General features: G+C 40.3%; 1 protein-coding gene across 5 annotated transcripts in view; it reads right to left on the bottom strand.

The window, feature by feature from the left end:
* The window catches only part of pds5b (PDS5 cohesin associated factor B), a 278,218-nt gene that overhangs the window by 65,409 nt on the left and 185,227 nt on the right, over positions 1 to 27,582 (bottom strand). For all 5 annotated transcript variants that reach the window (XM_073043864.1, XM_073043867.1, XM_073043862.1 and 2 more), the window contains 5 exons: positions 26,637 to 26,685; positions 26,334 to 26,473; positions 26,125 to 26,240; positions 16,966 to 17,071; positions 743 to 903 (listed from right to left, as the gene is read on the bottom strand). In XM_073043864.1, coding sequence (XP_072899965.1) covers positions 743 to 903; positions 16,966 to 17,071; positions 26,125 to 26,240; positions 26,334 to 26,473; positions 26,637 to 26,685 — 572 coding nt within the window. The remainder of the gene's footprint in view (positions 1 to 742; positions 904 to 16,965; positions 17,072 to 26,124; positions 26,241 to 26,333; positions 26,474 to 26,636; positions 26,686 to 27,582) is intronic.

Raw genomic sequence — 27,582 nt, 5'->3', positions numbered from 1 at the left:
TTTACATGCACACAAGACAATAGATGGACAAAAATTCAGCAGTAAGAAATTAATCTGAAATTTATTTTCAAGCAACACAAGTATAACTGAACCCAATGACACAATCACTATTGTGCAAATGAACATAATTCACTACAAACATTTGATGATTACTCTTAGTATTTGTTGCTTCATCTTGTGAACATTGAATGCAGCAAGGCAGTGGGATGCATTACACAGCACATTAAAATTTTACAGACATACTCGATGCTGAACTTTTTTTCCCTCAGTCTTTCTAATTCTCAGCCTCCGTCCCCCAGTACAACATGGAGTTCATAAATTAATACTAGGTGTATTGGAAGAATGCTTAGTTCGCTATTATTGATGTTTTGTGTGACAGACTTTTATAACAGTAGTTAGGAGTATAAATCCTTATAAATTACAATATAATCTCTCTACTCACTTTCATTTTCAACTATAACAATGTTCTTCAAAAGCAGTATTGCAAAAAAATCAGTGGAAATATGTATTCACTGAACAATAAACACATACATCGTGAAAGAAAGTCAATCTGCAATTCACAGTAGAAAGTATTTAATACATTCAAATTTCTGAAAACTAATTTTTTTGAATAACTATTCCGACATTAATCTGGATAAGCAATATAATCTTGCAGAACCAGAAAAAATTATTCTCATACTGCTCTTTGAAAGAGATTTTTATATTTCACTACACTATACTGAGTAAAGGTATTGAAACATACGATCTGATGTGAGGGAAGTCATCTTCAATTTTGTGCCCAGTATTTCGGAAGATCTGTAATGCAGCTTCTGCTACCTTTTCGTCATCCATTTTCAAACACTGCAGGAGGGATTCAAATGTTTCCGCAGAGTGAAAAGAGATTGAATGAGTAAATGATAACACCTAGAACAAAGGAAAGAAGTATTTAATGGATAGGGTTTCCTAAAATAAAAATAATTTTTAAACTTTTAATAATTAGTTTTATTCCATGAAAACATATTTTAGAAATTATGGTAAATATACAGTGGCATGCAAAAGTTTGGGCACCCGTGGTCAAAATTTCTGTTACTGTGAATAGTTAACTGAGTAGAAGATGAACTGATCTCCAAAAGTCATAAAGTTAAAGATGAAACATTCTTTTCAACATTTTAAGCAAGATTAGTGCATTATTTTTGTTTCGTACAATTTTAGAGTGAAATAAAGGAAAGGAGCACCATGCAAAAGTTTGGGCACCCCAGTAGATTTGAGCTCCCTGATAACTTTTACCAAGTTCTCAGACCTTAATTAGCTTGTTAGGGCTACAGCTTGTTCACAGTCATTGCTAAGAAAGGCCAGGTGATGCAAATTTCAAAGCTTTATTAATACCCTGACTCAAGCCTTGTCCCAACAATCAGCAGCCATGGGCTCCTTTAAGCAACTGCCTAGCCCTCTGAAAATTAAAGTAAATGATGCCCACATAAGAAGACAGCAAAGTGTTTTCAGGTAGTCATTTCCTCAGTTTGTAATATAATTAAGAAATGGCAGTTAACAGGAACAGTGGAGGTCAAGTTGAGGTCTGGAAGACCCAAGAGAACTTTCTGAAAGAACTGCTCGTAGGATTGCTAGAAAGGCAAATCAAAGCCCCCGTTTGACTGCAAAAGACCTTCAGGAAGATTTAGCAGACTCTGGAATGGTGGTGCACTCTTCTACTGTGCAGCGACACAAATATGACCTTCATGGAAGAGTCATCAGAAGAAAATCTTTCCTGCATCCTCACCACAAAATTCAGCGTCAGAAGTTTGCAAAGGAATATCTAAACAAGCCTGATGCATTTTGGAAACAAGTCCTGTGGACTGATGAAGTTAAAATAGAACTTTTTGGCCGCAATGAGCAAAGGTATGTTTGGAGAAAAAAGGGTGCAGAATTTCATGAAAAGAACACCTCTCTAACTGTTAAGCACAGGGGTGGATAGATCATGTTTTGGGCTTGTGTTGCAGCCAGTGGCACAGGGAAGAATGAATTCAATTACATACCAGCAAATTCTGGAAGCAAATATCACACTGTCTCTAAAAAAGCTGAAGATGAAAAGAGGATGGCTTCTACAACAGGATAATGATCCTAAACACACCTCAAAACCCACAGTGGACTACCTCGAGGCACAAGCTGAAGGTTTTGCCATGGCCTTCATAGTCCCCCGACGTAAACATCATCGAAAATCTGTGGATAGACCTCAAAAGAGCAGTGCATGCAAGATGGCCCAACAATCTCACAAAACTAGAATCCTTTTGCAAGGAAGAATGGGTGAAAATCCCCCAAACAAGAATTGAAAGACTCTTAGCTGGCTATAGAAAGTGCTTATTTTGCTTTGGGCCCTTTTCTTTTTTGTTACTTTGAAACTTTAAAAGGTGGAAATAAAAAAGTAATCTTGCTTAAAGTATTAAAAAAAGGTGTCATCTTTAACTTTATGCCTTTTACTCACTTAGCTATTCACAGTAACAGAAATTTTGACCAGGGTGCCCAACTTTTGCATGCCACTGTACATTAGCTATCAATATTTTAAACAATAATTCATATTGTAAAGCTGGTGTGCATATTCCATCCCCATTCCAAAGAGATACTAATAGGTTAACTGCAAGTTACCCCTTACGCAAACAGATGCCAAGGGTACTAGAGAGTATTTGATGGGGTACATCTGAAAGCATGGGCAAAATAAATGGGGGGGGGGGGGGTGTGGCGGCTGTGATAAAGATGGGTTCTAGCACAGACATGACGGGCTGAGTAGCCTCCTTCTATGTTGTGATATGACACATTTTCCAACTAAATTTAATCAGTCTGAAGCATATTCAGCACAATTTCTAATATTTTGATCCATTTAAAGGAAGACAGATTTCAAAACCACAACAAATGCAAAAACATTAAAACCCCGGCACTTTGGTGGTGCTAGGCTAGCATATTCTTCATTTTATTGGATGCTATTTCAAACAACATCCCAACATATAACTCAGTTTGCTTTTTTAATATAAAAATGATGTTACAGAGTCTTGAAATAAATTTTCTAGTGTACATGACAAATTGAAAGGGACTGTTGTAACAAAGGCCACAAGGCAAATCTTATCTCATGAACTATTTGAAAGACTATGTGATTTCTGAAGATTGAGGTAACAAATTACTGAAGTTTTTCAAGAACTACATATTAATTCAGCCATTTATTGCAACCGATGTTAGTGTATTGTCTGTTCATTAGACACAAGTCTGGAAATCATTTACTGAAAACCAGGCAGTTTCTATCACTGTCTTCCAAGCTACCATGGGATGAGAGATGATTTTGTTAACCTATTTAATATTTTGATGAACTTTTTATAAGTAGATGTTGAGAAAATATTCCTTCTTCTCGGATAACTGTGTTACAGCTTCAAAATAAGTCGCCCCACATTTAATATAGAGATGAAGTGGAACTTAAGAGTCATAGAGAAGTACTGCACAGAAACAGGTCCTTTGACCCATCTAGTCCATGCCGAAAACCACCTAAACTGCCTATTCCCAACAACCTGCACTGGGACTATAGCCACCCATATTCCTACTATCCATGTACCTGTTCAAACTTCTCTTAAATGCTGAAATCGAGTTCGTATGAACCATTGTGCTGGCAGCTCATTCCACACTCTCAAGACCTTCTGAGTGAAGAAGTTTCCCCTCATGTTCCCCTTAAACTTCTCACCTTTCACCCTGAAGCCATGATCTCTGGTTGTAGTCCCACCCAACCTCTGGAAAAAGCCTGAATTTACCCTATCTACACTCCTCATAATTTTGTATAACTCTAGCAAATCTCATCTCAACCACCTACGTTCTAAACAATACAGTCCTAACCTATACAATCTTTCCTTACAACTCAGGTTCTCCAGATTCAGCAACATCCTTGTAAATTTTCTCTGCACTCTTTCAACCTCGTTTATATCTTTATTGTAGGTAGGTGACCAAGACTACACCCAATACTCCAAATTAGCCTCACCAACATCTTATACAATTTCAGCATAACATCCCATCGTCTGTATTCAATACATTAATTTATGATGGTTAATGTGCTAAAAGCTTTCTTTACAACCCTATCTAGCTGTGACGCCACTTTCAATGAATTTCGTACCTGTATTCCCAGATCCTTTTTGTTCTATCACACTCCTCAGTGCCCTACTGTACACCATGCAAGACCTACCCTGGTTGGTCCTACCAAAGTGCAAAACCACACACTTGCCTGCGTTAAATTCCATCTGCCATTTTTCGGCCCATTTTTCCAGCTGATGCAGATCCCTCTGCAAACCTTGATAGCTTTGCTTACTATCCACCACACCCCAATCCTGATGTCATTTCCAGATTCATCACCCTCTAGCTAAATAAATTCCTCATTTCCGTTCTAAATGGATGTCCCTTTTCCAAGCCTGCACCCTCTGGTCCTAGACTCCCCACCATTGGAAACATCCTCTCCAGATCCAATCTATCTAGGCCTTTCAACATTCAACAGGTTTCAATGAGATCCACAACCCCCACACCATTGTTCTAAATTCCAATGAGGAAAGACCCACAGCATCAATCGCTCCTCATTTGATAATTCTTTTAACTCTTGGAATCATTCTAGTGAATCTCCTCTGAACCCTCTTCAATGTCAACACATCATTTCTTACACAAGGGGCCCAACACCACTCACAATGCTTGAAGTGAGACCTCACCAAAGCCTTATAAAGCCTCAGCATTACATCTTTCTTTTAATATTCTAGTCCTTGTGAAATGAATCCTAACACTGCATTTGCCTTCCTCACCACCGACTCAAGATGCAACTTAACTTATAGGGAATCCTGCACGAGGACTCCCAATCACTTTGCACCTGTTTTTTATGCTTTCCCCTCATTCACTTTGAATTTTCTCCCAGCTTTTATTCCTTCTACCAAAGTACATGATCATACACTTCCCGACACAGTATTCTATCTGTCACTTCTTTGCCCATTCTCCTAATCTATCTAAGACTTTCTATAGACTCCCTGTTCCAACACTACCTGCCCCTCCACTTATCATTGTATCGTCCACAAAGCCATCAATTCCGTCATCCAATTCATTGACATACAACATAAAAAGTGGCCCCAAAACTGCCCCTATGGAACATGACTAGTCACTGGCAGCCATCCAGAATAGGCTCCCTTTATTCCCACTCTTGGTCTCCTGCCAACCAGCCTCACGTGTGGCACCTTGTCAAAGGCCTTCTGAAAATCCAAGTACACAACATCCACCGATTCTCCTTTGTCTACCTTGCTTGTTATTTCCTCAAAGAATTCCAATATATCTGTAGGGTAAGATATTCCCTTAACCATGCTGACTTTGGCCTATGTTATCATGTGGCAAGTACCTCCAAACTACATCCTTAACAATCAACTCCAACATCTTTCCAACAACTGAGGTCAGTATAACTGGCTTATAGTTTCCTTTCTAATGCCCCTGCCTTCTTGAAGAGTGGAGTTTGCAATTTCCCTGTGCTCCGGAACCATGCCAGAACATATTGATTCTTGAAATATCATTACTAATGCCTCCAGAATCTCTTCAGCTACTCCTTTCAGAACCCGGGGTGTAGAACATCTGATCCAAGTGACTTATCTACCTTCAGAAATTTCAGTTTCCCAAACAGCTTCGCCCGAGAAATAGTATTTACACTCACCTCAGCTCCCTGACACTCTTGAAATCCCAGCATACTGCTAGTGTATTCCACAGTGAAAACTGATACAAAATACTTATTCAGTTCATCCACAATTTCTTGTCCCCAATTACGATGGCTAATGGAAGAGACTACCTCTGTAACAGGGGTAATGGGAAAAAGAGTCCTTCTATAACAGAGGTAATGGAGGAAGAGACTCCCTCTGTAACTGAGATAACGGTGGATAGGCTCCCCCTATATCAGAGATAATAGTGAACAGGCTCCCGCTATAACAAAGATAATGATCGATAACTAGGCCATGTTCGAGGACTCAGTGGATAAATGAATACACCACTGCTGGACTTTATAAAAACAGTCATAGGCAAGTGTGACTTCACAAAATTATTCAGTTATCCCCCAAACAGAATCCCTGGATGAACTTTGAGATCTGCAATCTGAGGGTCAGATCAGTGGCATTTAGGTCTGGTGACCAAGAAAGATACAAGAGCTCCAGGTATGATTTCCACAAAGCTATCTCATGTGTGAAGAGGCAATTCCAGACTAAACTTGAATCAACAAAGGATGCTTGACAGCTGTGACAGGGCTTGAATGCTATTACCTTGTGCAAAGCAAAACCAAGGAACATAGATGACAAAACTTCACTCAGAAGTCTTGATAGGTGCCTAAAAAGAACATGGTAACCTGCCACAATGGCCATCATCAAGTAGCATTTACATTCACTGTGATAAAGTGATTTGGAGGTTGGTGATGAAACACATCAACTCCTGCCTTAGAAGCAACTAGGATCTGCTCCAATTTGCCTACCGGTAGACAAGTCTATGGTAGATACCATTCATTGGCTCTTCGCTCAGCTCTGGAATATCTGGACAGTGAAGATGCATACATCAGGATGCACTTCATTGACTACAGTTCAGCATTCAATACTATTATATCCTCAAAACTAATCATAAGCTCAGAGACCTTAGTCTCAATATCCCCTTGTGCAATTGGATCCTCGACCTCCTCACTTGCAAACCCCAGACAATGTTTGGATTGGCAAAAACATTTCCTCTACAATCTCCATCAGCACTGGTGTACCACAAGTCTTTGGGCTTAGCCCTTGCCTGCTCTACTTGCTTTATACTTATGACTGTGAGGCTAAGCACAGCTCCAAAGCCATATGTAAGTTTGATGATGACACCACTGTCATTGGCCGACTCAAAGACAGTGACAAATCAGCATATAAGAGGGAGATTCAAAATCTGGCTGAGTGGTGCCACAACAACAACCTTTCTCAATGTCAGCAGGACCCAAGGAACTGATTATTGACTTCAGGAGGAGAAAATCAAGAGGTTCATGAGCCAGTCCTCATCAGGGGGATAAGAGATGGAGAGGATCAACAACTTTAAATTCATCAGTGTTTTCATTTCAGATGACCTGTCCTGGGCCCAGCATGCAAGTGCAATTACAAAAGGCAAGGCAGTGTTTCTACTTCCTTAGAAGTTTGCAAAGATTCTGCATGACATCTAAAACTTTAACAAACTTTTATAGATGCATGATGGAGAGTATACTGTCTGGTTACATCATGGCTTGGTATAGAAACACCAATGCCTTTGAATGGAAAGTCCTATAAAAAGTAGTGGATATGGCCCTCCCTACCACTGAGCACAACTACATCGAGCACTGTCACAGAAAAGCAGCATCCATCACCAAAGATCCCCACCACATAGATCATGCTCTCTTCTCACTGCAGCCATCAGGAAGGAGGTACAGGAGCCTGAGGATGCACATTACTAGTTTCAGGAACAGTTAATACTCCTTAACCATCAGGCGCTTGAACCAAAGGGGATAACTTCACACAACTATATTCGCCTCATCATTAAACCCATAGACTCATTTTCAAGGATTTCAAAGCATACTGGTTAGTCCATTAATTGGTCATTGTAAATAGCCCCTTGATTAGTCTAGGATTAAATCAGGGTTGCTGTGTGGCATCGATCGAAGACCCGGAAGGGCCTACTCCACGTTGTAACTCAGTAAGATAAAATAAATTTTAAAAATCTCATGTTCGCGATATTTTATTGCTGGGTTGTTTGTTGCATATTGATCTACCTACCTATTTAATTATTTCTCTTTTGTTGCCTTTTGTACATTATTTGCCTGTCCTGTTGGGTCTAGTCTTTCATTGATTCTTGGATTTAGAGTGTATGCTCTAAGAAAACAGACTCAGGATTGTATATAGTGACATACATGTAATTTGATAATATATTTATTTTCAATTTTGAAGACAGACAGATTGTCTACTGGCGTGAGTTCAGGCTTATGCCACCACCCCTCCCCCAACTCCAGTTAGCCCACGATAGGGAATATTCTCTTAGATTCTACCATTTCAAAAGCCCATCAAAATATCAAATGGGACAACAAAATCATCTCTCATCACATGGCAACATGGATGACAATGAAAGAAACAGCTTTCAATAAATTTCAGAGCTTGTCCAGAATGAATAAACAATCCCTAACGTCAGTTACAATAGATGGCTGAAGTAGTAGTACAGAAGAAGTCAAAAAATTTATTAAATCACTCTTCAAATGTCCCCATGGTTCAGCAACCAGCTCAGCAGGTGAGGTTTACCATGGGGCCCATGTTTCATTCTCTCTTTCAACTTGCTGATAACAAATTTTACTACTATTCTTCTACTTGCTCAATTAGTACAGTAAAAATGCCAGGCTGGAGAGTGGAATGCTCTTCTTGCGGGATGTGAGAAAGCAGGGCTTGAAGTGTATCCAGCTGCAGCTTCTAAAGCTCTGCATTGTTGAAGCTAGAATTGAATGAACTCCAGACCACTTGGGAAGCTGAAGTGGTGCCAGATATGATATATAGAGAAGTAGTTACACCCAAGGTGTAGGGCACAGGAAACTGGGTGACGGTCAGGAAAAAGAAAGGGGTTAAACAGCCAATGCAGAATACCCGTAGGTATTCTCCTCAACAAGAGGTATACCAATTTAAATATTGTTGAGCGGTGGGGTGGGGGGAATGACCTAGCAGAGGAAAGACACAGTGGTAAGGTCTCTTGCACTAAGACTGACTCTGCAACACGGGGGGGGGGGGGGGGGGGGGGGGAAGAGGGGCACAGAAGTGAGCTATGAGGATAGAGGATTCATTAGTTAGAGGAAGAGGATGGAGGTTCTGTGGGCAAAACCGAGATTCCCAGGTGGCACGTTGCCTCCCAAGTACCAGGGTCCAAGATATCTTGGATCGAGCCCTCAGCATTCTTAAGTGGATGGGTGAACAGCCAGAGGTTGAGTCAGGAACATTCAGGCCATGACCATTAATTCGAAAGGAGACCAATCCCGACATTACGCGCCAGACCAAGTGATCCAGTGGGTGGTAAAAGATTAAACCCTCGGCCCACTGGGAAAAGTGAAATCATTAGCCACAACATCGAAGGCCTCAGCCACAGTAAAGCAGAAATCCTGGCAAACTTAAAACCAGACATCTTGTGCATACAAGAAACTCATAGGCTGAACAACCAACCCTATGTGCCAGGAATGCACTTGGCTATTGACACCCCTAGCTAAACTTATGGAAATGCAATCTTTGTTAAAGATAAATCTATAGTAATGAGCACAGCAAACATCCAAGCTGGCTCAATGAAACTTCTGAAAGTTGAAACAAAAAAAATCATCTCAGTCTACAAACCCTCTAATGAACCATTCATATGGCCACCTAGCCTAGATCTCCAAGACAAAATGTACCTCATTATTGGTGACTTTAATAGCCATAGCACCAACCGGGGATATGAAGATGACGATGCAAACGGAGAAGAAGTTGTATCATGGGCTCTAAACAACAGCCTTGAGCTACTATACAAGTCAAAGGACACCCCTACCTTCACAAGTGCCAGATGGATAAAAGGATACAACCCAGACCTTGCCTTTGTTACCTCAGCAAGCTCCAACCTCTTCACACGAGCAGTCGTCCAACATATACCCAAATCCCAACACCATCCAGTCCAGGTAGAATCCCTTCCAGTTCTGAAACCTGTACTATCAAAGTAACTACCAAGATTTAACCTAAGAGAAGTGAATTGGACATCTTTCACAGAATCCATTGATCAACTTATCAATACCATACCACCAGAACCTGACCATTATGATGAATTTGTCTAATCTGGAAAGCAGCGCAGCAGAATATACCTACAGCCTGCAGAACCAAATATATTCAGGGATTGACTAGTGATGTCAAGCAAAGTTATGATGAGTATGCCAGCTTATATGACCAAGACCCGTTTGGTCAAGACATAATTGAAATGGGAGAGTCAGTTCTGTCCCTAATGAACCAAGAGAGACAACAGCGTTGGCAGGAACTGATAGAAAACACAGACATGACCAAGAACAGTAAGAAGGCATGGGCAACTGTTGGGAAACTCAATTCAGACAATAGACCACCACAGAGAATTGCTGCTGTTACATTCAATCAGGTTGCCCACCAACTAATACTAAATGGTCGACCAAATAACAAGGAATGGAGGCAAAAGAAAAGTCCTTCTCCTTATCGATGCTGCCTGGCCTGCTGTGTTCCACCAGCATTTTGTGTGTGTTATCAGAGATGGAGTCAGCTCTCTCAAAAGGGAATAACAACTTCCCACCTTTCACCTTAGAAAAATTAAAGGATGAAGTATCATAGCTAAAATCCAACAAAGCTGCTGGCATAGATGAGATTCTTAATGAATTCCTTAAACATCTTGGACCTAAAGCACTCCACTGGCTTCTGTCCCTTTTTAACTGTTGCCTAAGATCATTAAAAATACCTAAAAAGTGAAGAGCCGAAGTTGTTGCTCTCCTAAAACCCAATAAAGACCTCAACATTCCTAAAAATTACAGACCGATTTCCTTGCTCTGCACCCTCTATAAACTCTACGACAGACTCATACTGAAAAGAATATCCCCCTTAGTCGAAGATCTTCTAACACCAGACCAAGCTGGGTTCAGGCCAGGCCACTCTTGCTGCGGTCAAGTCCTGAACCTAACCCAGTATACTGACGAAGGGTCTCGGCCCGAAACGTCAACAGTGCTTCTCCTTATAGATGCTGCCTGGCCTGCTGTGTTCCACCAGCATTTTGTGTGTGTTGCCAGTATATTGAGGATGGCTTTGAAATGTGACAAATTACAGGGGCAGTATTCGTTGACTTAACAGCAGCATACAACACTGTGAATTACAGAGGCCTTCTACTGAAATTATCTAAAATGTTAAAGAACGAAACCACAGTCAAAGTAATAAGAAGCCTCCTAGAAAATCGTAGATTTTATGTAGAAATGAATGGAATTAACAGTAGGTGGCATACACAAAAGAATGGACTACCATAGGGATCAGTCCTGGCACCTCCTACTATTTAATGTTTACACAAACGACCAACGAACCTTTCCTAACACACGCGGGTTTACCTATGCAGACAACCTATGCATAGCAATACAAGCTAACTTCTTCCAAGAAGTTGAAGTATGACTTACAGCAGTCCTCAAAGCAATGAAGCAGTATTATGAAAAATGGTCTCTGAACCCAAATCCTTCAAAAACTCAAGTGTATGCATTCCACCTGAGGAATCGAGAAGCAGCTCGGAAACTCAAGATTTTCTGATGTGGGAAGGAGCTCAAACACCATTCGACTCCAATTTACCTGGGCGTGACACTGGATAGGGTGCTCACATTTGCCACCCACATTCCAAAAACTCTTGAGGGGAAGTTGGCTCTTGCAATTCTCTCTTGAAAAAGTTAGCAGGCATGAAATAGGGAGCTAAAGCTCACACACTTAGATCAACTGCCCTAGCACTCTGCTATGCACCTGCAGAATACTGTGCGCCTGTGTGGGGCAAATCAGCCCATGCGAAGAAAATAGACCCGTTGCTTAATGAAACCTGCCGAATAATCACGGGCACACTGTGCCCCACACCCACTACCATCATTTACAGACTTGCAGGCATTGCTCCCCCAGAGATCTGAAGACACACAACAACAAAAATTGAAAAAGACAAACAGAACTTGAATCCACGGCACCCACTACATTATCATGGGCCAGTTTCCAACCACCTAAAATCGAGGAAAAGCTTTGCTACAGTAAAGGAACTACCGCACAGAGCATCCCCCCAAACATACAGGATTGACCTCTAGCAACAAACAGAAGCCATCACCCCACCACACAATACAGTGCAAGACTGCACAGAAATGTTGCCAGATGGGGCGATGCTAGACAGATGGAAGTGGTGCAAGAGTGGGAGTTTGTGGGACGGGGGACAATATGGTGAAGTGGGGTTTAAAGACCAGCGAATACTGTGAGTGTGGTGAAAGGGTGCAGAACACCGAACATGTTCTGCACAACCACCCACTCTCATCTGACACTGACCTGCTCAATATCAACCAAACAACACTAGAGTGGCTGGCTGTCTGGTGTGACAAGCTATGATGATGAGTCAGAGGTTGTGGTCCACGTAGGTACATGGGAAGGAACAGTGACAAGCTTCTGCAAAGGGAATTCACGGAGTTAGGTTGATAAGTTAAAGGGCAGGCCCTCCAGGGTTGTGATCTTGAGACTGCAGCCCATGCCACATGCTAGTGAGGCCAGAAATACGAAGATTATACAGTTTAACATGTGGCTAAGGAGTTGGTGGAGAGAGGGCATAAGATTTTTGTATCATTAGGCTCTCTTCCAGGGAAGGTGGAACTTGTATAGATGAGACAGCTTGCACCGGAATTGGAAGGGGACCAATATCCTGGTGGGAGTGTTCGCTCGTGCTACACGGTAGGGTTTAAACTAGAGCTGCGTGAAATGGGAACCTGAGTGCAAGAACAGTTAGTGCAAAGGTTCTGGAGACATGTTGTTAAGCCCTCTGAGAAAGTCAGGAATCAAAAGGTTGAGCATGGTGTTTCTAATGTCCTGAAATGCACATATTTCAATGCAAGAAGTATCAGAGGAAAGGCAGATGAGCTCAGGGCATGGATCAGAACCTAGAACTATGTATGCTAACCATTAACGAGACTTGGTTGCAGGAGGGGCAGGAACGGCAGCTGAATATTCTGGGGTTCTGTTGTTTTAGACATGACAGAACAGGAGGGATTAAAGGAGAAGGGTGGCCTTACTTGTTAGAAAAATGTCATGGCAGTACTCAGTCCGGACAGACTGGAGAACTTGTCTAGTGAGGCATTATGGGTGAACTGAGAAATAAGAAAAGGACAACCATATTAACGGGGCTATAGTACAGACCACCCAACAGTCCGAGGGATTTGGAGGAATAAATTTGGAGCGAAATGGCAGACTGTTGCAAGAAAAATGAGGTCGTTTATAGTAGGTGATTTTACCTTCCCACATAGGACTGGGACTCCGTACTGTAAAAAGACTAGATGGAATAGAATTTGTCAAATGTGTTCTGAAAAGTTTCCTTATCAGTACATAGAAGTCCCAACAACAGAGGGTGCTATACTTGATCTGCTATTAGGGAATAAGACAAGGCAGATGACAGAAGTTTGCATAGGGGAATGCTTTGTATCTAGTGATCACAATGCCATTAGTCTCAAAGTAAATATGCAAAGAGTGGTTTCGCCTGCAGGTTGAGATTCTAAATTGGAGAAAGGCCAGTCTTGATGGTATCAGAAAGCATCTAGCAAGTGTGGATTGGTCACAGGCTGTTTTCTGGCCCAGGTGACACAAGCTCTCTCCATAGGTTAATTCCCTGGTGAACCTCCTCTGCACTGCCTCCAAAACCAGTATATCTTTCCTCAAGTAAGGAGGTCAGAATACAGGTTCAGACTCACCAGTATCCTGCAGAGTTTCAGCATGAGCTCTCTGTTCTTAAAATTCCATTACAATGTCTAATTGATGTATGAGGACTGTGTTAATGGACTCAGTATATGTTTGAAATAAAAACAGGCTGTGTTGAGACAAAAGATCAAGAGTTTGTCTGTTTCCTGGTTACTCTGCATTGTGAAGCTTGTGAATATATTGGACTGCCTTTCCCGGTTTTGTTGGACTTCAACCAAGACCTGGAAATAGCAATCACTGCCTAGGTCCCAGGGGCCCTTCATGAGCGAGTCAGAATTTGGAGCTTCCCCCCTGACAACAGCAATGATCAACTGGTGACTAGAAATCATGAACCCTGAAATCTTTGTGGAAATATTTGTGACCTGCTATGTACTGTAGTGTTGTGTGTAGTTTATTAGTGATTTCTATTTTATGATGATAATTTAGGTTTTAGTTAGTTTGTTGTGCTATACACTTTTTAACACTTCTCCTGGGCACTTGCCTACCTTTAAGCCACTAGTTTGCTAACTAGCATCACCACCTATTCAATGACAGTGATTGTACTGAAGTCTTTGCCTCCCAATGCATCCATAACATGTCTCTCTGGCATGCTGAATGTGTCATTCACCATGATGGCCAACACAAAATAGTCATTTGGTATAATGCCCAATATTAATTCCCACTTTTTGTCTTCTAGGAGACCTGCATTCACTTTAGCCACCCTTTCGCTTTAAATAGTTATAAAACCTTTCACTATGTTTTATGTCTTGTGTTACTTTACTTTCATAATCTATTTTTGCTTTCCTTATTGCCTATTTAGTGGTTCTTTGTTGCCTTTTCAAATTTTCCCACGACTCTTGGGAACTTTATATGCATGTGCTTTTAGTTTAAGTCCCTTCTTTATATCCTTAGTTATCCAAGATTGGATCTCCACACACTTCCTGTCCTTGCTTTTAACTGGATATACTTTTGTTAGGCACCTTGAAAAATCTCTTTGAAAGTCTTCCACTGTTCCACAACTGTCTCACTATATAGCCCGTGTTCCCAGTCTACACTAGCCAACTCCTCCCTCATCTCAATATAGTCTCCCTTGTTTAAGCATAATGCACTGGTTTTAGATCAAATTATTGCACCTTCCATTTATATGAGAAACTCAATCATACTGTAATCACTCCTTCCAAGAGGATCCCCAACTACAAGATTGTTAATTTTACTGTGCAATTACACAGGACTAGATCAAAGATTGCATTTTCCCTTGCAAGTTTACTGACATGCTGTTCAAGTAAGCTACTACAGGTATGTCCTCCTCAAGACTGCCTCAATTAACTTGATTCACCCAGTCTATCTGCAAGTTCAAGTCCATGACAACTGCCTTTCCATTCTTATGTGCATCAGATATTTTCTGATTTATTGCTCGTGCCACTGTAATGCTATTATTTAATAGCTTATAGAAACCTCCCACTTTTTTTTCCTTACTATTCCTAATTTCTACCCAGATGGACTTAACATTCTGCTTCTAAGATCTTACATCATCTCTATCATTCATCCTGATCTCAGCCTTAATTTAGCATGCTACCTCACTTCACATACCTTTCTGCCTATCCTGTATTAGCTGAAACCCTTGGACATTTAACTCCCAAATATTCTCACCCTTAATCACTTTTCTGTAACGGCCACTGGATCATACCCTTTGTACTGTTTTGTGGCACAGGATCACCAACTTTGCTTTGAGTGCAATGGGCATTCAGATAAAGTGCTCTTAAACTCATTGCCTTTTTAGAATTTAATGACCTTTGTGTCCTTTGCATTTGACTTTACTGTACTCCAGTCTGACTTCTCTCTTCTCTAACATCTGCTTTTGTCTTTGCAGTGCTTCCCTCTTAGTCTTTCCCCAGATTCCCATCTACCTGCCATACAGGTACAATTGAAATAACATCCAATAGTCTGAAAAATTTGTTGGTCCAGCACCAAAAACAAAATGCCACGGGTGCTAGATCATCATAATTTTACTGCATTTGCAATTACTGTGGTTTTGAAATTTACTTTTACTTAAATTTATTTTGAAATCCTTTTACTTAAATTAATCAAAATTTTATGAAATGAATATGTTTCAGAATAGACTCAGTTCCACGAGTACAATCCTCCCATCATCGAGGACATCTTCAAGAAACACTGCCTCACAAAGGACTATCACTAAGGACACTCATTGTCTGGGATATACCTTCTTTTCATTACTACTCTCAGGGAGGAGGTACAGCAGCCTAACGTCGCACCGCTAATGATTGAGGAACATCTTCCCATGCGCCATCAGAATGGTCCATGAACCCATGAACACAACTTCATTATTGTTTCTTTTTGCACCATTTATTTATTTTTGTAATTTAGAGTTTTAGGTCTCTGTTTGCACTGTACTGCTGCAACAAAACAAATTTCACATCATATGTCAGTGTTAATAAATCTGATTCTGTTTCTGACCTAAACTTCCAAATTTCATTTATTATTATTGCCAGACTGATGTCTAGCCGGGATCTGAAGATCTCTCTCACTCTTCCGGGAATCCACTGTTAAGGTGCTTTACAATACTCCTCATTAAAACCTGTGTTAACATTTTCTCAACCAATTTTTAATCAGGATAAAACAAAAATGAATGCAAATATATTAGAAATCCATCAAAGTTTTATATTCAGGCAGTTAAATTAAGGTATCCTTTACAATCAAAGACTCTCAGAAGAATTAGTCAGACATGCACACCGAAAGACCTTTAGAACACTACCCCTATAATCTTAAAAATCACTGTTTTCTATTATATTTTAAAATAAATCTTTCTCTGAAAATATCTGGGCTTCAGATATGAACTTTTCAGACAACTTCAATGCAGACAGGCTGCTTTATTTCAGGAAAAAAAAAGTGTACAAAAATGTGGTCTTCCAACAATTGTTCTCTTTTTAAAAAGATAGACAACAAACAGAAAAGGTGTGGAAATCAAACTACAGAATGATACTCTGGTCCTTCTGCGTATTGCCAAGGAGAATTTTTAGTGCATTCTGATGCAAGCGATTACAGTAAAAGCTGATACATTTCAAAGCGATAGCTTTCCCAAATACAGGTGTTAATGTACACCAAGATCAAATATTAGAATTAAAATGACTCCTTTGCCAATAAGATAAAACTTCTTATAATCATCTTGGTATGTTCCCTCCCATATTAATCCACACATAACTTATACAGCACTGCATTTATATAATTTCTATCACAATCTATGAGCATCAAGGACCATTTTACAACCAGTTATGAACTTTCAAAGAGTAATATAGAAAATAATATTCTGTGGCACAATGCCACATCCCACTAAATTACTTAATGATAATGTTCCCAGACTCTAGTGCAGTCTGACCTTGAAGGACTCTTCTTACAGAAATACAGAAAGAGTTAAAAGGAAGCACTAAAATATTTCAAAAATATTATTGAAAATATTGTGTCAAATTATCAATAACTAAGTTCTGGCACTTCAAGCATTTACCTTAAGCAATTCAAGGCCTGCTCGAATTGCTTCATCAGTTGGCACACCTTCTTCTTCATCATCAGCTGTACCATCAATGGATTTATTAATTTGTTTGATTAATGCACTGTTAAAAACAAGATACGAACCATTTTGTAAAAACACTGCAACAAATAATTTAATGACTATTTTAAAAAAAGATTGAGACCACACATTAAGTTCTCACACTGCAAACTTCAGTGTACAAAAGGTTCTTCTATAAAGTTATATTTACAGTCATTAAAAAGCGTCACATTATAGAAAGTTGCACAATAGCAGAAGAGGCTGCAGTTGCCTTCAGAGCATAAATTTAAGCAGGTTTTCCTGACTTCAGCTGCAACCAAAAAGTTTGTAGTTGTATTGCGGAAACAACCTATAGTATACAATGCATTTGCATGTGAAAGTTGGAGGAGAATATTATTGCCAGCTAAACATCTACAGTAATTTCCAATTTGAATTCAGACTCTTCTCTATAATGCCATTGACTGTATGGGAGTGCATCTGGCACTTCCTCTCATACCACTGTGTTCTGCTCGTTATTGTGGCTACAAGAACGCTTCAACTATTCCAGCAGCTTAAAACATTGCAACCCTCTTGGAATCATGGCAAGCTATATATATTTTTACAAATATCAATATAATAAAAAGTGAAAAAAATATGAACTCATGGTGGAGACTGGTTATTCATTAAATTATACAGTGAAAAACACTTAACAATAATGAAAAAAATCCTAGTCTCCAAAAGGGAAGAGATCTAAACGATAAAGATCTAGGGAAAAGAAGGATTAAGAGCAAGTATTTTAAAAATGGTGAAGAAATTGATGGAGTTTTGAAAGTACCAACATGTTCAATTACAGTCCTGTTTAGTTTGAAATTCTGAAGTGCAAATACTGTGAATCAGAATCACTATGTGTCGTGAAATTTGTTAACTTAGCCGCAGCAGTTCAATGCAATACATAATATAGAAGAAAAATAAATAAAATAATAAATAAGTAAATCAATTACAGTATACATATATTGAATAGGTTAAAAAACGTGCAAAAAAAACAGAAACGTATATTAAAAAAGTGAGCACGAGTGAATCTGCAGATGCTGGAAATAAATAAAAACAAAATGCTGGCAGAACTCAGCAGGCCAGACAGCATCTATGGGAGGAGGTAGTGATGACGTTTCGGGCCGAAACCCTTCATCAGGGGTGAAGTAACATGGGATGGTCGAGGGGGGATAAGAAGTGGGGGGAGGGATGAAGTAGAGAGCTGGGAAGTGATAGGCTGAAGGGAAATGGGCTAGGGGGAAGGTGGAGAATTGTGGGAAATAAAAGAGAAAAAAAGGTAGGGCTGGGGGGGGGGGGGGGGAGATTATAGTGAGGGGGGAAAAAGAGAGAGAAAGAGAACCAGACTAAAATAATAGATAGGGATGGGGTAAGGGGAGGGCAGGGGTATCAACGGAGGTCTGTGAGTTGAATGTTCATGCCGGCAGGTAGGAGGCTACCTAGACGGGAGATAAGGTATTGCTCCATCAACCTGCGTGTGGCCTCATCTTGACAGTAGAGGAGGCCATGGACAGATATATCGGAGTGGGAGTGGTCTGTGGAATTGAAGTCTGTGGCCACAGGGAGATCCCGCCACAGCTGGAGGACTGAGCGCCGGTGTTCGGCGAAACGGTCTCCCAGTCTGCGGCGGGTCTTCCCAATGTATAAATGGCCAGATCGGGAGCACCGGATACAGTATATCACCCCAGTTGACTCGCAGGTGAAGTGGTGCCTCACCTGAAAGGACTGTCTGGGGCCTAGGATGGTGGTGAGGGAAGAAGTGTGGGGGCTGGTGTAGCAGTTCTTCCGTTTGCAGGGATGAGTGCCTGGAGGGAGGTCGGTGGGGAGGGATGGGGGGGATGAATAGACAAGGGAGTCGTGTAGGGAGCGATCCCTGCAGAAAGCTGAGAGTGGGGGGGGGGGGGGGGGGGGGGGAAGGGGAAGATGTGTCTGGTGATGGGATCCCGTAGGAGGTGGCAGAAGTTATGGAGGATTATACGTTGGATCTGTAGGCTGGTAGGGTGATAGGTGAGGACCAGGGGGACTCTATCCCTGGTGGGCTGGCGGGAGGGGCAGAGGTGCGTGAAATACGGGAGACGCGATGGAGGGCAGAGCTGATAATGGACAAAAGGAAGCCCCTTTCTTTAAAAAAGGAAGACATTTCCTTTGTCCTAGAATGAAAGGCCTCATCCTGAGAGCAGATGCGGCGGAGGTGGAGGAATTGAGAGAAAGGGATAGCATTTTTGCAGGAGACAGGGTGGGAGGAAGAATAGTCTAGGTAGCTGTGAGAGTCTGTAGGTTTGTAGTAGACATCGGTGGATAGGCTATCTCTAGAGATAGAAACAGAAAGATCTAGAAAGGGGAGGGAGGTGTCGGAAATAGACCAGGTGAATTTGAGGACGGGGTGAAAGTTGGAGGCGAAGTTAATGAAGTCGATGAGCTCAGCATGTGTGCAGGAAGCAGCGCCGATGCAGTCGTCGAGATAACATAAGAAAAGAGGAGGACAGATACCGGTGTAGGATTGGAACATAGAATCCTCCACATGGCCAACAAAAAGGCAGGCGTAGCTAGGACCCATGCGGGTGCCCATGGCTACACCTTTAGTTTGGAGGAAGTGGGAGGAGCCAAAGGAAAAATTGTTAAGGGTGAGTGACCACTCCCACTCCGATATGTCTGTCCATGGCCTCCTCTACCCAAGATGAGGCCACACGCAGGTTGATGGAGCAATACCTTATCTCCCACCTAGGTAGCCTCCTACCTGCCGGCATGAACATTCAACTCACAGACCTCCGTTGATACCCCTGCCCCCCCCCCCCACACCCCATCCCTATCTATAATTTTAGTCTGGTTCTCTTTCTCTCTTTTTCTCCCCTCACTATAATCTCCCCCCCCCCCCCCCAGCCCTACCTTTCTTTCTCTTTTATTTCCCATAATTCTCCACCTTCCCCCTAGCCCATTTCCCTTCAGCCTATCATTAAAAAAGTGAGGTAGTGTTCAAGGGTTCAATACCCATTTAGGAATTGGATGGCAGAGGGGAAGAAGCTGTTCCTGAATTGCTGAGTGTGTGCCTTCAGGCTTTTGTACCTCCTACTTGATGGTACCAGTGAGAAAAGGGCATGCCCTGGGTGCTGCCATTAATAATGGACGCTGTCTTTCTGAGACACTACTCCTTGAAGGTGTCCTGGGTACTTTGTAGGCTAGTACCCAAGATGGAGCCGACTAAATTTACAACCCTCTGCAGCTTCTTTCGGTCCTGTGCAGTAGCCCCTTCCACCCCCGCCATACCAGACAGTGATGCAGCCTGTCAGAATGCTCTCCACGGTACACCTATAGAAGTTTTTGAATGTATTTGTTGACATACTGAATCTCTTCAAACTCCTAATGAAGTATAGTCACTGTTGACAGTAGAAAGTTACCCCAAGGAGCTGAAATGAATCAGAGGGAAGATTCACTCCCAAAGAAGTGCTTAACGGTGATGAGATAAGGCTCCTTTAGAAGAAGATACCTTAAAAACTGTTCATTTCATATGATGAGAAAACTGCTTCGGGCTTTAATGCAGCCAAAGATCATCTTACTCCTCCCCTTGGAGATAATGTTGAGAGTACCTGTTAATTTAAGCCTCTCATATTCTACCATTTAGAGAAAAAAGGGGGTTCTGCAGGGATGGTGTGCTGTGCCCTTTCAAGATGATATTAGTTTCTCTTCCCACACACCAAACAATATTACTGCAAAGGATAACCCTGGACAACATCTGTGCCTCTGGATCCATTTACTATTGATGACATGGCTGATAATGGTGAAGGAGCATGCATGCTCCTCAACACAACTTCATTATTACAGTGATTAGACCAGGGTGTTATTGATATGTTCAAGACTTACTTTCTGTAGGCCATAATGAAGATGTTACTTCAAAGCTGAAATATAGCCACAAACAACCGTTCTAAAAATGGGGAGGAAGAACAGTATCAAGATAATCACAGCTTAAATCAGCACCTCTTGGTGCTCTGTAACCCATGAAACAATGAACGACGTGTAGAAAGAAATTGTGGCATCTTCAAAAAGAGATTGTCAAGTTTCAAATGAGGCAAAATAAGCTGCAGCAGACCAGGATGAAATGAAATACTACATGAATCTCAAGCCAAAGATCTTAAAAGTAAGCTGTGGCAGAGTTCGAGCAAGAGAGGTCACAAGAGAAATAAGAATAACACCGCCACCCAAAGAACACACTGTAAAATGGCTTCAAAAAGGAATTCTTTGCTGCTAAGCAAACACAAGTAACTACTGCCATAAACCTATTTCTGCCTTCAGGATATGAACAACACCAACAGCCTGACCTGGAATAAACAATGTTGATGTCACAGCCAAGAAAACTCACCAAAGAAATATTCCCTGGCCCATTAGGTCAAATATACAAAAGCCTGAAAGCATGTACCACCAAGCTCAAGAGCAGCTTCTATTCTATTGTTATCAGACTCAAATGGACGTACTTCTGATGAAAAGTCTTTGAACCAAAATATTAACCATGCCTATGCCACAGATGTAGCCTGACCTGCTGAGTGCTTCCTGCATTTTCTGTCTGCAATAAAGACAACTGTAGATGGTACTAAAATTGGCAGTGTAGTTTACCACCCTGCTCTTATATTCAACGCCTCCATTAGACGACAAGACATAAGAGCAGAATTAGGCCATATGGCAAATTGAGTCAGCTCCACCATGCATCATGGCTGACCATTTATTTTTCTCCTCCTCAGCCATATCCAATCAAGAACCTATCAATCTCTGCCTTAAATACACTCAACAACCTGGCCTTTACAGCTGCATGTGGCAACAAATTCACCACCATCTGGCTAAAGAAATTCCTCTGCATATGTTTTGAATGGACACCTCTCTGTGCTGAGGCTGTGCCCTTTTGTCCTAGACTCTCCCACCATGGGAAACATCCTTTCCACATCTACTCTGTCTAGGCCTTTCAACATTTGAAAGCTTTCAATGAGATCCCCCCCCCCCCCCCCACCACACCCTTCTAAATTCCAGCACCTACAGACCTAGAGGCATCAAGCGTTCCTCTTATGATAACCCTTTCATTCCTAGAATCATCCTTGTGAACCTCCTCTGGACTCTCTCCAATGCCAGCATATCTCTTCTAAGATGAGGAGCCCAAAACTGTACACAATACTCAAGGTGAGGTCTCATCTGTGCCTTATAAAGCCTCAGCATCACATCCTTGCTCTTGTATTCTAGACCTCTTGAATGCTAACATTGCATTTGTCTTCCTCACCACCGACTCAACCTGCAAATTAATCTTGAGGATATTCTGCAAATGGACTCTGAAGTCCCTTTCCATCTCAGATTTTTGGATTTTCTCCGTTTAGAAAATAGTCCGCATGTTTATTTCTACTACCAAAGTGCATGACCATGCATTTTCCAACATTGTATTTCATTTGCCACTTTCTTGACCATTCTCTTAATCTGTCTAAGTTCTTCTGCATCCTACCTACTTCCTCAACATTACCTGCCCCAACACCAATCTTCATATCATCTGCAAACTTGGCAACAAAGCCATCTATTTCATCATCTAAATCATTTATATACAGCATAAAAAGAAGTGGTCCCAACACTGACCCCTGCGGAACACCACTAGTCACTGGCAGCCAACCAGGAAAGGATCCTTTTATTCCCACTCGCTGCCTGCTTCCAATCAGTCAATGCTCTAACCATGTTAGTAACTTTCTTGTAATACCACGGGCTCTTAACTTGGTAAGCAGCCTCATGTGTGGCACCTTGTCAAAGGCCTTCTACAGTCCAAATATAAAACATCAACTGCATCCCTTTTATCTATCCTACTTGTAATCTCAAAGAATTCCAACAGGATCACCAAGCAAGATTTTCCCTTAATAAACCATACTGACTTCATCCTATCTTATCCTGTCTCACCAAGTACTCCATCACCTCGTCCTTAACAATTGATTCTAACATCTTCCCAACCACTGAGGTCAGGGTAACTGGTCTATAATTTCCTTTCTGCCACCTTCCTTTCTTAAAGAGTGGAAAAACATTTGCAATTTTCCAGTACTCTGGCACCATGCCAGAGTCCAATGAGTTTTGAGAGATCATTTCTAATGCCACCACAATCTCTAACACTACCTCTTTCAGAACTCTAGGATGCAGTTCATCTGGTCAGGGTGACTTATGTACTTATAGGTCTTTCAGCTTTTTGAGCACCTTCTCTCTTGTAATAGTAACTGCACTCACTTCTCTTCCTTCACACATTACAACATCAGGCACACTGCTAGTGTCTTCCACAGTGAAGACTGATGCAAAATACTCATTTAGTTCATCAGCCATCTCCTTGTCCCCCATTATTATTTCTCCTGCCTCATTTTCTAGTGGTTCTATATCCACTCTTATTTTCCTTTTATTTTTATCATAGTTGGAAAAACTTTTACTATCCACTTTGATATTATTTGCCAGCTTGCTTTCATATTTCATCTTTTTCCTTCAAATGACTTTTTAGTTGCTCTCTGTAGGTTTTTAAACATTTCCCAATCCTATCTTCCCACTAATTTTTGCTTTGTTGTATGCCCTTTCGTTTGCTTTTACAATAACTTTGACTTCCCTTGTCAGCCATGGTTGTACTATTTTACCATAAGAGTATTTCTTCGCTTTTGGAATACATATGTCCTGCACCTTCCTCATTTTTTCCCAGAAAGGCATGCCATCAGCGTAGTGGAGAGAGGAACCTCAGATAATCTAGGCCAATGTTTAGATCATCCGAACCTTGCACTAGGAACTAGGCCTTGCTGCAACAAATCATTCTGGGCCTAGATTTCACTGCTGGAGAAGCCATTATCCACCTCTCCAAATCAGCTTGGCACTTAAGAGTGATCCACCCTCACACCTAAGTTAGTTAGCTGTGCATTGAAACTCCTCTGTCCTGTCTTCTCCCCTCCGAGTTGTCCACTTCGACTCAAAGTACACTGATTTTGTAGCGCACATGCAGGCACATCTCTTGAGTTTGCTTTGCCCTTATTTGCCTCTTCAGTGTTGTGGTGATAGTTAACCGTAATTTATTTTTCAAAAAATTTATTAATAATGTTTTTAATTGAATTCCTTTGCTTTTGAACCACAAGTAAGCTCTTGCACATTGTTGGTAGCGTCATCTTAAACCAGAATTAGAAAGCAACTCAGCCAAGCCTCTCGACAACAATGAATAACAATTGGCTAAAGCACTCATTTCAATTCTTGGTACTAGGCTATTTCTGCCAAAGTGCCAAAACTAGTGCATCTAGGATTTCTTTTCTATGGGACTTCATTCTGAAATGCAAAAACTAAACTCAATTTTTAATTTTTCTTTTGAAAATTTGTTATCACATGTGCCAGGAAAATAACAACAGGATTAAGATCAACTGAATGTTTGTGCATTTTGTTAAGTTGCATTTATAAATATAGGAAGTCTGTATTATGAGACTATTGTTTATAGAATTATATAGTATGAAACAGGTCCACTTTGTCCATGTTGACCATCAGATACCTATCTCTAATAATCCTATTTCCCAGCAGTTAGCCCATGGCCTTCTATGCCATGGTGCTTCAGATGCTCATCTAAATACTTCTTAAATGTTATGAGACTACCTTCTTCCACCACCCCCTAAGGCAATGCATTCCAGATTTCAACCAATCTCAGATGGAATAAAACATTTGTCAAATACCTCACCAAATTGTTTACCCCATACTTTAAACTGATACTTCCCGGTAATAGACATCTTAGCAGGGAAAAAATGTTTACTATCTACTCTACCCACACTACTCAGGACACTTCTCAACTGCATTTACTCCAGGGAAAAATCAAACCCTGCCAACTGAGTGTCACCTCTGAGCTTAACCACTTCATTTGAGTCAAAATCATGGTGATTCACCTCAGCACGTTCTTCAGTGCACTACATACTACCCATAAGGTGGCAATCAGAATGGCACATAATTCTCCAGTTGTGGCCTAACTTAATGTATACCATACTTATATCATAGCCTCCTTGTTTATGCCACAGCTAATGACGTCAACTATTTCATATGTTTCCTTAGTCATCTTATCTATCTGTGCTGCTGAGATTTCTCTGTTCCTTTGCATTTTCTAGTATTCCATAGTTCACTATGGACATCTGAGCCTCCCAAAATTTTTCAGCATTAAAATCTGTCATTTTTCTATATATTTTACCAACTCATTAATATCACAGTGCAGTCGAAGACTACCCTCCTCGATCTTCGTATTTATGAAGCAACTTGGGTTGTTCTCTACAGAGCAGATAAGGCTGGTAGTATATCTGGTAGAAGTATTCAGAACTATTAAGAATTTTCACAAGAATAAGTCAAGGAAAGATTGTTTCTAGTGGCAGTAAGATCAGTTACCTAAAGTTACAGCAAAATAATTAATGTATCAAGTTGTAATTTGAGATATTTTGCTTTTAAGAGGTGGAAAATAATTCTACAACAGCGATGAAAATTGAAGAGAAACTAAACTATCTACAGGGCTGTACAGAAAGAAATGTAATAAATTGGATAGTTTAACTAAAAAGCTTGTCTAATCACTAAAAGCGAAATGTCTTCCTTTGATGCTGTATCTTATTAGTTAGATGTATAACATAAAGCAGTAAAGTTTTGGTCTGACATGGATTAAGAAATTAAGAAATGTCAACATCAATGGTACAGAATTCAATCTGTGAACTTCTAAGTTTTTAAAATCTCAGACCTTGACTGCTCACTTAACTGGCATGTTTGACAAGAAATAAAATATTTGGCATAAGCAATCATTCTGATAATTCATGCACTACACAAGCCCCTTTAAAGGCTTCTTTAGATATTTATGGTCTATCAGATTCCACTGACCTCTTCTTTCTCAAACATATACAGCAGGCATTTAAATATTTCGACATTATTTGGCTATTTCATGCTCAACATTCAGTAAATTTATCATATTATGAAAAATTGGTTAAAACTTGTATCACAGCTTAAATAATAAAAATAAATCCTGGATTCCATGTAACACACAATATGTGCTCAAGAATCATAGTGTCAAAATAATCAGACTTTTCGCTATTACTTCTGTAAAATTCATACCTAATGGATTCAGTGTCTATATGGACAGGTGCTATCCTCTCTAGGAGAAACTTCACCATTTCCAAAAATGGGTTTGTAGGTTGTTTAGGGTTACTTAATTTTCGGGTAATTTCACGCTGTACAAAAATTAAAAAGAAATATATTAAACAATAGGATTGCATTTTCATGTACTGTCAATGAACTTTAATATAGCATGATTTTGCAATTACCACACATCCTTCTGCTTGCTTGCAGGTACAGTTTGGACTAACAAGCACATCCAGTTGAGATCTAATTCGTTCATCCTCTTCCAAAAATTGATCAAATTTCTTCATGAAGTCTTGGGCTTTTCCTGGATCGGGCAAGTTTTCTGACAACAAAATCGTATTTTAATCACATTTGCTACTGCAATAATTGTACTGTTCATCCTTGCTGTTGTATCTTACAGTTTCTCATTATATTCATTACATCCAATTAATAGTATGCAATTCAAGTAAAAGGGTTGCAAAAAACATGCAAGTATAAATACTTACTGGCAATGATCATCACTTTTGAGAATATGGCTTTATCAGTGGGATCAGACTGGAATTTAAAGATAAAAAATTAATACATTTACACATACAATTACAACATATTGAACAATCAAACCCCTATATTTTTGCCCAGTAATCACATTTTTAAGGAAGCACACAGTTCAATTAACCAAATGTTTATTCAAACAACATATACTTGCGTAATATCAACTAACAAATGGGAAACTTATGTTTTTGTAAATTCAAAACATAAAACTAATTGAAAGAAAAACACGGAGCCAGAAATGCACATCTTAGTTTTGTTTTTACCTCAAGCAAGGCATGAATGTATGACATGGTGTCATGATGACATATGCCATTCATGTACATTTACATATAACACAGAATGCATTATGTAAACAACAAAGAATGCTTAAAACTCAAATATTACCAAAATATTAAATTCACAACACTCCTCCCCGCTTAGGTACAAACTCCAATTCAACATAGGATGTAACTCAACTTAAATATGTTATGTATTGCTCTCTAGTGACATATGACTTTTTTATTCTAGTGGGATAACATCTATCCTGACAGAGGGGAGTCACTCTGCTTGGCAGGTGAAACTTCTGGCTGTGAAACAATCTTGGGTTCTGTGGCTATTTCTAAATGTGTTCACTGAGATATAAATAATTTAGATAATCTCTGCTGTAATAGGGAAACTTATTATAAATAAATGCAAAGTGTTCAGTGAAAAGGGAAATGAGGCATTGGTAGACATAAGGAAGAATGATAGTTTAGCTATTATTGAAACACAATAGAATTGGCACTTAAATGTCTTTGAGTACAAGGCTGGCACATGAGAATCATGTTGTATATGAGAAAGGTATGGACTGTGGCAATAGTAATTACAGAACGTTTCAGAGCTTTGTGATGGGATGATATGATAAAAGGAACATCAAATGGA

This window comes from Hemitrygon akajei, chromosome 4, assembly GCF_048418815.1.
Source record: "Hemitrygon akajei chromosome 4, sHemAka1.3, whole genome shotgun sequence".
Classification (NCBI taxonomy): Eukaryota; Metazoa; Chordata; class Chondrichthyes; order Myliobatiformes; family Dasyatidae; genus Hemitrygon; species Hemitrygon akajei.
This window is presented reverse-complemented; position numbering and strand designations above follow the sequence as displayed.